We start from the raw sequence: 14,334 nt of genomic DNA on the forward strand, positions 1-14,334 counted from the left end.
TAACAAATGTTACTAAAGTCTTTTTGAACTTCGGTTTGTTTATTTGCAGACAAAGCTTATTGGGGCTGTTAGGTATCTTTGTACACTCCTATCTTTTTGTTATGGCAAGCAAGCTGCTTTAGTTCTCAAGACAATTAAAAAAGACATTTATGTGGCAGTATATAAAACTGTAATATACCTTAATGTATTTTACAGACTTCTCCTTGTAGGAGGCTGTGAAACCGATGAGGAGGGAGTATCTAAAGCAACTGGATGTGGGATATCTGCTTGGAGAGTTCTGTCAGGCTCTCCCCATTATAAAGAGGTCACTAGTTATGAAGATGATGTTAGAACAGTAAGTATGTTTCCTTATTCTACTGGATGAATACTTCTACTGGCAGAATTATTTAAGGAGCAGTTTAATACAAATATTTTTTTGAAAGAAGACCTTTATACAATATTTTGCTATTTTGAAGCTATGATATGTACTTCTAGTAAGTTATCTCTTCTCCCACCAGCATCTCTGGTTTTGATTTTTTTTTTGTAAGCATGATTTGAACTATTCAGCTCTTGATTATCACTTGTGGTTTAAAAAAACAACCAAACAGAACAAGAGGAAACAACAACAAAAAAAAAAGTAGCATAGAAATATACAAATTGTTAGTTGTTTATTGAAATACATCCCATGTCTTTGTCGGAAGAAGTTCCAATTATCTTTATCTTTTTATTATTTCATAACAAAAGGCAGCACCCCACAAGTAAATCATAGAATTGCAGGGTTAGAAAGTACCTTAAGGTCATCTAGTTCCAACCCCACTGCCATAAGCAGGGACACCTTACCTTAGACCATGTTGCCCAAGGCTCTGTCCAACCTGGCATGTTTCATTTTAAGTCTGACTCCCGATTTCTTTTGTTTCTAGTAGAAGTAAATGTTTTATTTGGTGACAGCTATATATACTGAAATCAACTTAAAGTATACGAGATATACTCCAGTATTTACTCATGTAGCCTTTGTACAGTTTTAAAAGCAAGTTGTTAATTTTACTGCAAATGGATAACACTTTTTCGTGGCATGATACATACCTAGCAAAATGGGCAAAGTTACGCAAACTGGATTTTATTATCCTTGCATTATTTTTAAGTTGTCAGTCTTATGGAAGTTAAAGAATCCTTTGGAGTTGTTTTAGTGTTTTAGATATGACTCAGTTTTTGGTGCGTAAAACAGTGTGTGAGATTGTCTTTCATTGTATGGTGTGTTTCTGTTCTTACAGGCACAGAGAAGAGGATTATTAAGGATTATGAATTTAAGATTTTACAGCAGGCGAGGAACAGAACAGGTATTAAGGTCTAGGTCCACCTCAGAAATGTCTTTTAATGTCTCATAATTATTTGTTAATGACTGCCTGAGACACTGATTGAAAGTGGTTTTTAATTTATGCAAATAAGAATTAACATTTCTATAAAAATATAGAAAATTAATAAGCTTTTAGCATTAACTGGAGTAGCTTGCTATTTATTTGGATTTTTTAAATATCCAATTATATCTTCTACTGAAGCTTGAATCACAGGTTTTCAGCATACTGACAGGAACAGGTCTAGAGGTGTAGAGTTTGATATTAACTGTAAACTGTTATTCAAGAAGGAAGGGATAAAAAGCCACCTAGTTATTTGTTAATGAATGTAATGATTATAGCATGTTAGGTGTGTTATATATTCCATAAGAAAAGAGTCGATTGTGGTGATGTTTCTCAAATGCACACCAGAGAGATAAATAAAAGGAGCACAACTTTTTGCACTACCCCACTATGATCCAAACAAAAACACCCTTGACTTACAGTCCAAAATTCTCATACAATATAGGGAAGAAAAAAATTAGTGGACTGAAGTTAAGCCTTCATGGCTTAAACAGGGCAGACACAAATAATTGATTTGTGCAGTCTGTTATGAGATACTATGGAAACATTTTGCTAAGCAGCTTCAAGAGTCAAGCTGTCATTGGTCAAACTTCTGTGACCAGGATGTGTGTGAACCTAATGAAGCCGCTAATCAGAATGACACTTGTTCAGCAAACCCTGGATATGGGCCTTGTATTTTCCTCTTCCCTGGATTAGTGAGTGGTAAATCTTGAGTGTCATGCTGATGTGTAGGTGTGCAAAGCTTTCCACACAGTGCTTGTGGCTTACTTCCATGCCTTAGGAGTTATCCATACAGTACTGAACAACCACTTCCTATCTCTTGTCTACTAGTTGTGTGTAGCCTTTTTTGATTCTCTTTTTTATCCTTCCCTCCTTGTAAATACTTTGTTTCCCCCCTTTTTTTTGTTGCTCTTACAATAGAAAAGAACAATGAAGATCTGTCTAGCATCCTAAGCATGTCCTGTTGAGAGGGAAAAATGCTGGTTTGAAGTTATATGGACTTTGGAAGTGCCCTTATTAGATTTTTGGGATGTTTAGGTGACTGGTTAGAAGAAGAAATTGCATGCCTGATTGGAAGGGGAAAATAAATCTTTCTGAATCTCTCTCTCAGGAGTGGAATAGGGAGAGATTTTATTTTCTTCATGGAAAATATAAAAGAGAAAGGTGAAGTAAACTTTTTATACAGGAAATAAAGTCCAGTACTGAGTCTAGTTGTACTATAGCTTCTTTCACTTGCCAGTACTACATTTACAAAGAAGAGCAAAGATTGTTAATCATCTTTATGTGTTTTAATCCAATTTCAGAGATTATGGTTTAAATATATGAGAGTTTATAGTCTTAGAGGGAAACTGGAAGCAGTGTTAAGGTATTACAGGCACAGCAGCTAGGGGACTTGTATGTTAGAACTAGCTATACTGAGATTTGATTCTTAGTGTTGCTAACTTAAATGACACTTCTAAAATGTGAAGTGCCAGCCTGCTGAGGTTTTCAATATCTTTATTCTGCAGTTCTCTTAAATTGACAGGCTGTTTACTGAGGCACCATTGCCTCCTTTCCAAAACACTGATGAATCTCTGCATAACGCTACTGGGGTAGTAAATTTGAATGTGTTAATGGCCACCCAAATTCGAAATTTAACAGCAGGAGAATTACTACAGACTACTGTGTAAATGTTTAACTCTAAAAGATCTGTGATGTGTAGTATTGATCATTTTTCTGAATGGGTTACATATTTTAGCTTCACATTTCCAGTCCTTTAACCGTCTATTGTTCTTTGTCCTTTGTGCATGCAAATTGATTTGTCGAGAGAATTGCCATTAGCAGGCATGTAAAATTCCTTGGCAGACTACAATAGAGATTGCAGTACTCTAGCTGCTTAAGAATATAAACAGAGAATACTTAAGAAAATTTTCTAATATAAGTAATTCTTAATTTGTTTTCAAAAAAGCCTTAGTAATGCTCTCCTTTTCAATTAAAACCACATTTTAAGCTTGGATTTGAGCAGTGCTTTCAATAGCTGTGAGCAGATTGCTTAGTAGTCATTGTTTCTATGGCATAGCTAGAACAACCTAAGCAACAAAATAAAAATAATAACCCCCCAGAACCTAAACAAACAAACATACCCTGAAAGAATATTATCTTCAAATATTACCTACCAGTAATGTTCTTTAGAAATGCTGTTTAAACTTCTTACGGATGTCTAGTAACTTTTCTGTACTTCCATTTTTGTGTTGGAGTATTTTCCAAGAAGGGGGGCACTGGCTTAAAAACTTACCAGCTTCAGACTTAGTTCTCACATTACTATATAGGAAGTTTTTAAAAGCAAACTGCACTAGCAAAATGAGGGTTTATAAATAATATAGATTTTGGAAATCTACGTTCTGCTTTCTTTCAGTGAAGACTAGGCTCTCTGAGAACCTAATGATCTCTCTGAATACACAGAAGTTGAGTTGTGTTGGGGAGAGTAAATATAAGCTGTATTTTTAGAAATTGCTATGCATTGCCAGTGGCACTAAGCTTGACTTCAAAATCTGAGTGTGTATTTAGAGGCTCTTGTCTTGTGAAATAGTGTATAAGTCCAGTTGTAATTGTGTGGGAGTTCATGAATCCTTAAGGAAATATTTTGTTAGAAGTACATTTTGCCTCTGAAGATATCTAGATCTGAAGGAAAACTTAAATCCAGGAGGATTTTTGTAGTCTTCATAAAGTTTACTTACAGATGTTGAATTATTTCATCTGCAGGACCTTGCTATATTGTTACTAATATACTATATTGTTGTTTAGTCTGCTGTTACCTAAAAGATTCTTGAATTCCATGGCCTGAAATGAACAATTTGCTTCTCCAAGATCTCTAATCTGTGTATCTCTTATATTTCCTGCTCCTTCTTGTCCTCCTGCCCCTTTCTTTTGTTTTGATTGTAATAATGCTCACCCAAAAGTTCGCTCCCAGGGAAGAAGAGCTGTACTAAGCTGTGTTTTGGTAACAGTTTTCGTTGCGTGTGCCTGAGAGGCAGGGCAGTAGAAAACTGAGGCTGCCAAATGTTTTCTCTGAACAAAGAACAACTTGCAGAGTTTCCTTCAAGTAGCTCTGTATTGCTGCCTGCACTGTTCTCCTAGGAATGCAACACTTTCAAATTTTATTTCCTGTATAATAATGTGATACAGAAGTTCAAATTTCTACAGAAAAATTATTCTACCATATGTATAACATAACTGTATATACCATAGCATACATATAACTACCATAACATTATTCATGTTATGGTAGTTTTCTGCCTTAATACAGGTTGATTTTATTCTTCGTGTCCCAGTTGATATTTTACCTTTATTCTGACTTTCACCATGGTGTTGTTTAATTTTAAACATGTAAAATTTTCAGGATGGAATATTGTACATTTTCTTTTCCATACCATTAAAAAATTATTTGGGGTTTTGTGGATTTTTCAGGGAAATCCTTGGTGTGTGTGTTTTGGTGATTTTTTTTGTTTTTGTGTGTGTGTGTTTTGTGTTTTTTTTTGTTGTTGTTTGCATCATAGAATTGTTTGTTGTTTGCTTAGGTACTTTTTTTTTTTGTTTTACTTTGCTGACATAATGTTTGGCAGGATGGAGTTTTCAAGATGAATCTTTCTCCTGATGGAACTCTTCTGGCAGCTATTCATTTCTCAGGAAAACTGACGATCTGGTCTATTCCATCTCTCAGACAACAAGGAGAATGGGACCAAGCTGATCAGGTAAGAAGGATTTAGATACTTGTGGTATGCATCTTAATCCTCTGAGCATCAATTTTCTAGGAGATGAGAGTGGTTCACATGACGGGAAAGATAGTATGGAGGTAAACCAGTGAATTTTATATGTTCTGAGCTTTATATTTACTTTGACAGTAACTTTCTATGTTTTAACCATAAGTGTTAAAATTAAGAAAAAGAGTCATTTGTGTTGCAGTGAGGTTTTTCTATGAGACATTTTGGAGCCAACTGGGTAACACTGCTAGGGGTAGGTTTAAATGCTAGTTTAAAATAGAAGTGGAGGTCAACACTCCTAACTTTGAGTGATTAAAACCGAATTCTGCTGGATATCTAATGCAATAATCTATTTCTCGCTCAAAATTTACCTTACTTTCTGCAAGATAATGCTCCAGAGTAGATTATTCATCAGACTGGTATTAGTAAGTCACCTGCTTTCTACAGGAATTGTTTGCAAAACTCAGCAGGGGGACTTAAATTAAGAATAGCACAGACATTGTCGAACTTTTATGTAACTAGTGTGAATTTACATACTGGGATTATAAAATTATTTCTTTTCAAAGAAAATTCTGAATAACTTATACACTGTCTGGGTAAAGTTAGCACTTTATTTTAGTGGGGAAAATACATCCACGTTTTGAAATCTGACAGATCTGACATGATTCACAGTAGTATGCAAAGTATTCTGGTTTTACTCCCAATGATTTCTCGACTAGTAGATTTGGAAAGGCTTTTTACTTAAAGTACCTATTATGTTCTAAACCTGGAAGACATGAGCCGACATCAAGTTTAACCAGAGTAGCTAGTCAGACTGGATCTTTGCTTATTAGACATGTATGGCACCAATTACCACTAGTATTTCCTACACAGTATTGATCTCAGATGGCTTTATTGTGCATAAGTGTTTTTCTTATTAGAAAGTTAATGGAGAATAAAACATTTGCTGCTTAGTAATCTGTTGTGTTTTAGTGCATATGCTGATTAATAAATCCACATACTATGTTATGATTAAATATTTGCAGTTTCTGATTATTCTCTATAATTTCCTTTTGCAGGGTAAATCTTTGCACAGTATATTGACTCCTTTAGAAATGCCAATGCAAGATATTTCCTCAATTTTTTGTAGAGAGTTTTAAATTCTTCAGGTTTATGCATTTATGTAAAACAGATAGCTTTTTCTCTGCAATGTATTGAATTTCTCTGCAGCCTACGCATTGTGCAGTAGGTACTATAAGGTCCAAAACAAAACACTTCATTGGCATTACATACATCGTGTATGGGCATAGGCTTCTATAATGAGGAAAAATTTCAAAAAAAAGATAGGCCAAAAAATTTGACTATAGGGAAGACTTAAGTCAATAAATACTTGTAGACATAATGGTATTTTGCCATCCTGAGCACCACTGGTGTGCTCTTTTTGATCTGACTGCAAAAGTGAGTCTTGGAAACATGGCTGTGGTATTGTGTAGCTTAAATTTTGGTTCTTAGAGGTCTGGTTAGGCTATATTGACTGTGAAACTATTCTGGACTGGTATGGACTTAATTTTCTTGACAGCAGCCTGTGCAAAGTTTTGGATTTGTGACCAAAACAGTGTTGATAACGCACCAGTGTTTTAGCTGCTGCTCAGTAGTGTTTACACAGCTTCAAGGCCTTCTGTTCTTCACTGGTGTCCCCCAGATGAGAAGTTTGGGGGTGCACAATGGCCTTGTAGGGGGCACAGCCTAGACAGCTGACCTCAGCTGACAGAAGGGATATTCCCTCCCATGTAACATGATTATCAGCAATAAAAATAGAGGAGGGGGAGGTTTCGAGTGGGTAGCCATGGCTCAGAGACTGTTTTGGCATTGTTACCTTTGTGGGAGATGATGAATGATTGCCTTTGCATCACTTGTTTTTATTTATTTATTTTTTTAATCTGTCTTTCCATTGCTTATTAAACTGTCTTTGTCGTGACTGATGACTGTTCTTGCTTTCACTCTCCTTACGCTGTCTCACTGGGGAGAGGAGCAAGTGAATAGCTGGGTGGTGCTTAGCTTCTGGCTGACTTCAGCCTATTGCAGAAATTTAGTTCCAAGCTTCTTTTGGAAAGTACTTTTAAAAAGCAAAATCCAAACAATCAAAAATTCTGCTCCAGTGTTGGCAAAAGTGTTGTGCGTGTACATGTCTGTAGGTATGCATATCTATCTATACCTGTACTTTAAATGTACACTTCAGATTTTTGTGCGAATACAGATTTTGCTCAAGGATGCTAATGGTGAACTGTTAAATTTTTTTTCTTTGCTTATAACAACAATGACTGTGTATTTTTAAGCAGATTTCAGGAATTTATCATTTACTGAGGGTGGTGTAAAGGAGTTTTCAGTGTTTTGACTGTTTTCAGAATGATACTTGTGGGTGAAACTAGTGTCCAAGCATAATGGGTATTTTCATTATGTAAGTGATTTCTACTTAAGTGCCACACAATCATAGTTATTAAATTAAAGTGGCCTCATTCACTTTTAATTAGCAGACCCTTTCTACTAAAAATTTAAGTCTGAAAATCACCTTCTGCTTGACCCAAACCTGCTTCGGTTGTCTGTGCTGTATAATCTACCTATACTTCCATTGCACTGGAGTTAGGGGCAGGATGTCATCTGTATTTGTGTAGTTCCCATGTATTCTGTTATTACTGAAGTTTTAAAAACAACAGAGCAATGGGCTACTAATTCTAAATGTTGCAGTGCATCATGAAATAATGCTGCTTCTCTTGCTGCACTAGTCTTGAAGAGGGGCTTCATAATTATGAAAATAACCATAGTAAATACTTACAGCATTGTACTAGGCTTATAGTCAGGAGCACTACCCAGAGCAAACAGGAGAGCTATTTTGGAAATTATTCCTTTATATGCTTGCAGTCCTGCATACAGACATACAAAGAAGCTCTTGGTGAGCTTCTGATTGCTGGAGAGCCTTTATTTCAGAAATCGTTGGAGTGTGATTACTAGGAAAGGTCTGATTGTACTCTTATTTTCTAATATTGTCTTTTTAAAAATCCAGAAGTCTATTTTGGTATGATTTTTATTTTCTTTAGTTTGTCTGGAGGAAAGCCCAATATTACTACAGCAACTGTACATTTTATTTTTAGGAAAAGTTTGATTTTTATGGGGAGTATTTTCGTTGAAAAATGAGTGGATCAGCAGTAGAACAAATAAACAGATTGTCTGTATGACTAAGATTTACTTGCATATAATTTTTGTTTCACACTTTTTAAAATTATTTTTCTTTTAGCCAGGTTTTGATGAACTTAATCCAGATTGGAGACTCTCTAGTGAAAAAAGAAAGAAAATAAAAGGTATGTAGTATAGTTAGATTATTATTTTATACCACTGTGTAGTTAAGAATATTATACAAATATACAAAAACATAAAATGGCTTAATTAAATCTTGGCTAGAATAGAGACCAAAATTGTATGTATGATTTGAATTTCTAGCATGACATAGCTAAATCAGTGTCACAATAGGTTTTTTTAAAATCTCAAGAATACTTTTGTAGCCATAGCCATATCTTATAGCCATAAATAAAATGATATTTCAGTTAGTACAGGACCTCATTTATTATTAATCATGTGATTTGGACTATGTATAATGCTGAACATTTAGCAGACATCTCAGCCTGTGTCAGAAGCCACTATACCATTGTATTGCAGGTAACATATTATTGGTCAACAGTCTAAAACCTAAACAGACCTTTGCTTTGTCTTTCTATGAACGTCTAAGAAATCTTGAAAGTTAACATAATTTAAAGATACTAGTTCAAAATTCTAAAACAAAAGTGCTTTGTTTAATGTGACTGGATTTACGTCATGTCAGTCTCTATCTTTTCCCAAAATTCAGGTTATTGTGTGCAGTCATTTATCACCTGGTTGTTGCATGGCTATTCCAGGAGTGCAGAGATAAATAGCTATTCCATGATCCATTCACTACTGCTTCTATACATCTATATTCTTGAAAGATCCCTGTTTCTTTTTACTGTTTTTCTTGATGATTCTGTCTTTGGCTTATTTCATCTCACCTTCATGGGCAGGCTGCTGACTAAGCACTCAGGTGCTTAACAGGAAAGCAATAAGCATATCTTCTTCTCAGGGCTGTTTGGGGAAAGATTGTTCTCATCAGAGAGGTAGGAAATTATGCTGTAGTGGACAAATTGAACTAACTATGATGAAGATTTTGTCTCAGCATCCAGTTACCATAATCAGGACAGCCTTAGAAATGACACTGCTTCCATCCTCTGTTTGTTTTGTTGCTTTAATCTTCTTAAATAGCCTCATCTTGTAGCCTGTTTCAGGAGCCTTCTTTATAGCTGTCACTTGTCCTCAAAAATAGTGCAAACTTTTATGACTTTCATCAGTGTTGTGTTTGTTGCCAGGGAGACTGGGTCGAGGATAGCCTGAGAAGTACTGAAGCAGATCTTTATCAAACATCTCAAATTTGTCATATTTTGTGCAAGTAAATCATTTTACTGTGAATTTTGCCAAATAATATTAAACAAATAGCTACATTCACAATTGTGTAGGGGTTTTTAATTTTTTCTCCTTATCAGCTTTATTTAATGCAGAACTGACTTAGTAAAATATATTTGATCTAAAATATAAACTTAAAGAATCAAGTATGCACATACTGTAATCAATGTTTATGAAATTAGGTTATCAGATGAAATCTCATATTAACTGAAGTAACTTCTGATTAACTATCTGGTGCTTTAAGATATCTTTCTTTGTATGGTTCATTCATATTATGTGTTTATTTCAGATAAGGAATCCTATTACCCACTGATAGATGTCAATTGGTGGGCAGACAGCTGTGTCATCTTAGCTCGCTGCTCTGGTGCACTGACCGTGTCATCAGTCAAGACATTAAGAAACTTGCTAGGAAAGTCATGTGAATGGTTTGAGAGTTCTCCTCAGGTCACTTCAGCTCATGATGGAGGATTTCTGAGTCTGGAGGTGAGGAATGTGCACAGATCGATATTGTTCTGGAATGTACTGGAAGCAGAGCTGCTCTTGATTCGCACCAAACAAGTTGAGGTGTACTAGGTGGATGCTTCATATTCTATTTTGTTTGCAGTGTGAGATAAAACTTGCTCCAAAAAGATTACGCTCGGAGAGCAGGCCGGGTGATGAAGATGAGGGAGAATATGACTCTGACTCAGATGATGAAACTTCTGCCAAGGACAGATACTTCAGCTATCTAAAGCAAGGCCTGTACTTTGTGACAGAAATGGAACGATTTGCTCCTCCAAGGAAACGTCCACGTACTGTTACAAAGAATTTCCGCCTTGTCAGTTTGAGATCCACAACTCCAGAGGAGCTCTACCAGAGAAAAGTAAGTATAGAAGGAAAGCTCAAAGCTCTCTTAATCAGCTTTATTTAGAAAAAAAGTTTCTTGTCTTTTAATTCTTGCTATATTAACAAGGACTTAGGTGCATAATTCTAAGGGTGTCTTAGTTGACAGTGTACCATGTTACCTATTTGAAGGGATCATTGTTTAAAACTAGCATTTTAATAATTCAAATGAAATGATGTATGCAGGTCACTGATGAGACCTTGTGCATCATTAGCTTGACCAAACTTGGAAGTGTACTCATGTAAGTGTTTACAGATAATAAAAGACCTGGCAAACATATTGAAGGAAATTAGTTTAGCTTGTTACTAGCCAGGGAATGGGTTAACTTATACTCCGATTTTAATGTAGTTTACTTGCATTGTTTTTATTCAGGCTTATATACAAATTAGACCTGTGATTCAGTTTGACTGAACAGATACTTTTTAATTTTTAAGATTACTGTTAGTTCTTAGGAGTACTTTGTCTTGTCCATTTCAATAGTTCTGATGGTAAATCAGTCCACTATGTATCTGTTAGAGTTTTTCAGGAAGTGCTGATGTCATAGTGGTTACCTAAATAACATCTTCCTTTTTCTTGAGGAAAAATCTCTGATTTTGTGGATATGTCCATCAGATCTCATCTGTATCTTGAGCCGTTCTCTTTCCTACCTGCTTAATCATGCCTTCAGTAATTATCCCTCTACCTGCTTCAGTACACAAAATGAATATTTTATTGTTTAGTGTGGAGATCAGAATACTTTAACTTTCATGTGTTTGCTTTTTAGATTGATAATGAAGAATATGGGGAAGCTTTGTCTTTGGCTCAAGCATATGGGCTTGATTCTGATCTTGTGTACCAAAGACAATGGAGGAAGTCAACTGTTAATGTTGCTTCAATTCAAGACTACTTGGTGGGTTTGTGTTTTCTGACTTGTAGTTTTCTCATCAGTGTTATTGTTACAGAAATCGAATTCTCAATTATGTTCTAATTTATGCAACATAAATTGATGGCAGTTTGGAGAGCTGTCCTGCAAATTCCATTTCCTGTTGTGTGGAAGAGTGTCATTTTACTTTCCAGCTAAATGCCTGATCAACAAGACCTTGGAAGTTAATAAAAATCTTTTATTTGGAATATCTTCTAATTTCCACTAATAGCAGCATGCTTTCTGTAATGTAATCGGCAGTAGATTGTTGCCTGGCAAATGAGTAATAATAATTAGAAATATAAAGCATTTAAATAACTTACAAGTATTTTAGAAAATTAAATGGGAAGGTGAAGTTGGTATCCATAGCTATATAGCAAAGTTTGAGTAATAGGATTTACAGTGAACTCTGTAACTGTAGCTTTTCAGTGAAATCCAGTGTGGGTTTTTTTTGGCTTAGAAAAAAGGCTTCAAACTTAGCAAGCAAGTGTTGTCAGAGCTGCACAATCTAATGGTGTATAGGGTAAAGTTTTCCAGGGGACCATGAAAAAAGCCATGTAATTTTTTTTTTCTTTCAAGTCAGATATTATTTGAAAATCAAAATAGGATTTTTACAAGTAGTCATTCTCCATGTCCTGTGTAATCTCAAGTGAATATCAGCAGATAATGACCAGTAATGTGTTGTGGTGCTGGTTTGTCTTTCCTGTCACAGAATCCTATTGGCATGTGAAGAGGCTAATACTGAAAATGATGCTAGTGCTATTGTGAAATACACTTGATTTATAAAAATTGCATTTTAGTCCCCAAACATGACATTTAATTTAGTGTAAGGAGTGGTACTAATTAAGGAATTTGATTAATAACATTTGTTTCAGTTGTGAAATTTCTGTTAAACCACTCGGCATTTCTATGCCCTTTTCTGCCACACGTACTCTGAGGAAATTGGTATTTTTTTTTTTTCATTTTCACCTCTTTTGTTGGTCCACTTTGTTAATCAGCAGATTAATTTGACATCTTCTTGAGTGGAAGAAACACCTTAAATGACTGTAACGATCTCCAGTTTGATTGCTTTGTGTTGAAGCATGTAACACTGTATTTATGCTCTTGTTCTCGGACAGAGCAAAATTAAGAAGCGTGCATGGGTTCTTCATGAGTGCTTGGAAAGGGTTCCAGAGAATGTGGATGCTGCTAAGAAGCTGCTTCAGTATGGCTTGGAAGGCACAGACTTGGAGGCTCTTGTGGCTATAGGAAAAGGAGAAGATGGTGGCAGGTTTGGGAAGAGGTTTTCTTTGTTTTCTTTTCTGAAGAGTGGTGTGTATGAAAGTCTTTCCTTAGATTCGATAATGTTTTTTATCAACCATTAATGAAAATGTTAAGATGCTTTCATGGGATATAAAATTAATGCTTTGAATCAAGCTATTCTGAATATGTCCACAGGTACCTATTCTCATTTACCTTTGTAAAAAAGTAAAATTACTGTTTATTTTGTACTGCATTTTGTCTTCTCTGGATGTCCTTTATTAATTCCAGCATAGAGAACTTCTGTTGTCGCTGTGTTTCTGTGAGAATCTGATTTTGTTGTCTCTTCTGGAAGACGTAGCTACCCCTATAAATGTGTTTTGTTGTATGATCTAGATGTTGTAATGATCTTCTGTGGTTCAAGTGAGAAGGGGAACAAAGGAAAACACAGTGGGTTGGTGGGAAAACACATGCAGACAGTTGTATTCAGTACTCAGTTCCTGGTGGTAGAAATAGGTGACTGCACAAAGAACAACCTCTTCCATTTCCCTTGTATCCTGTAGAGGTGCTGCTAATCCCAGTGCTACCTGTGGAATTTTGAAACTTCTGACAACCATCATAGCTGTGTGGTTGGCGGTTTGTTTTTATTTGTTATTTTTTTATTTATTGTTTGTTTGGGTTTTTTATGGGGGAAGACAAGATAATACCTGTTATTGGCTTGTGATGAGTGCCTGCTGCTTTACAGCAACAAAACTTGGTTTTATCTTTTTCAACATTGGTTTTGTCTTCCAGATTTATTTTACCGGGGGAGGTGGACACTGAAGTTCCCTATGAAGACTTTTTGTCACCAGATGAAGAAATGGATACTAGAAAGACAAAAGAGGCCAAGAAGTGTCAAGAACTGCTATTATCAGTAAACTTTTCAAAGTAAATGAAATGTTAGGCCATGTTTTATTCAGAGTTACAGATTTATTCTAACTACACAGTTGCAAGAATGCAATTACTCTCATGTATGTTATTCCTCATAGGAAAGTGATTAAGTTTTAATTGGCATTATATTGTGTCAAGAGTTCTTGGTTTACTTAATTTCTTGATACATTCCAGTGCATAAAATCATTAAAATGTGTAACTGTTGTTTTCACTTGCACATGATGTACAGTATCAATTGCAAGCCTGAAAATTTCTGTTTTGAACACAGGCTGACACTGGAACAAAAAGAACTCTGCCGTAGCAGGTTAAAGCTCTTAACTTACCTTGATCGCCTCGAAACCTACAAGGTGAGGAAACTTGTTAACCACCTACAGTTCTTTTGAATTTTCATTCCACAGATAGTCCTTCATCACATCATTGTATCTTTTTTTTGTTATGTATCGTAGCATTAAAGTTTATAGTTTTCTTGAAATGCTGTAGTCTGTTACTTGATAAAAGTAAGCTGTTTCCTGTTCAAGCTGCTGTGTTTCTCCTCCTTTACTGTTGCAAATGCTGGCTTCTAGTGTTGAGAGGTATAATTTGGCAGAAGCCTTTGAATATACTGTATTGGTGGGATATTAAGTTATGCAACAACATGGCATGTGGAGTTGGTTCAGGATTGCTATTATTTTACTCTGCCAGTCTAATTAGCAAACTCTGTTCAGATTTTCAGACTGTATTTTATTTAGTTTTTTAACTTTGCAG

At 35.4% G+C, this 14,334-nt stretch overlaps 1 protein-coding gene across 2 annotated transcripts in view; it reads left to right on the forward strand.

The window, feature by feature from the left end:
• The window catches only part of NBAS (NBAS subunit of NRZ tethering complex), a 173,252-nt gene that overhangs the window by 14,879 nt on the left and 144,039 nt on the right, over positions 1–14,334 (forward strand). For both annotated transcript variants that reach the window (XM_005143310.4, XM_034060637.1), the window contains 10 exons: positions 196–334; positions 1,251–1,316; positions 4,997–5,125; positions 8,406–8,469; positions 9,927–10,120; positions 10,242–10,499; positions 11,284–11,409; positions 12,540–12,691; positions 13,453–13,587; positions 13,859–13,937. In XM_005143310.4, coding sequence (XP_005143367.2) covers positions 196–334; positions 1,251–1,316; positions 4,997–5,125; positions 8,406–8,469; positions 9,927–10,120; positions 10,242–10,499; positions 11,284–11,409; positions 12,540–12,691; positions 13,453–13,587; positions 13,859–13,937 — 1,342 coding nt within the window. The remainder of the gene's footprint in view (positions 1–195; positions 335–1,250; positions 1,317–4,996; positions 5,126–8,405; positions 8,470–9,926; positions 10,121–10,241; positions 10,500–11,283; positions 11,410–12,539; positions 12,692–13,452; positions 13,588–13,858; positions 13,938–14,334) is intronic.

This window comes from Melopsittacus undulatus, chromosome 3, assembly GCF_012275295.1.
Source record: "Melopsittacus undulatus isolate bMelUnd1 chromosome 3, bMelUnd1.mat.Z, whole genome shotgun sequence".
Classification (NCBI taxonomy): Eukaryota; Metazoa; Chordata; class Aves; order Psittaciformes; family Psittaculidae; genus Melopsittacus; species Melopsittacus undulatus.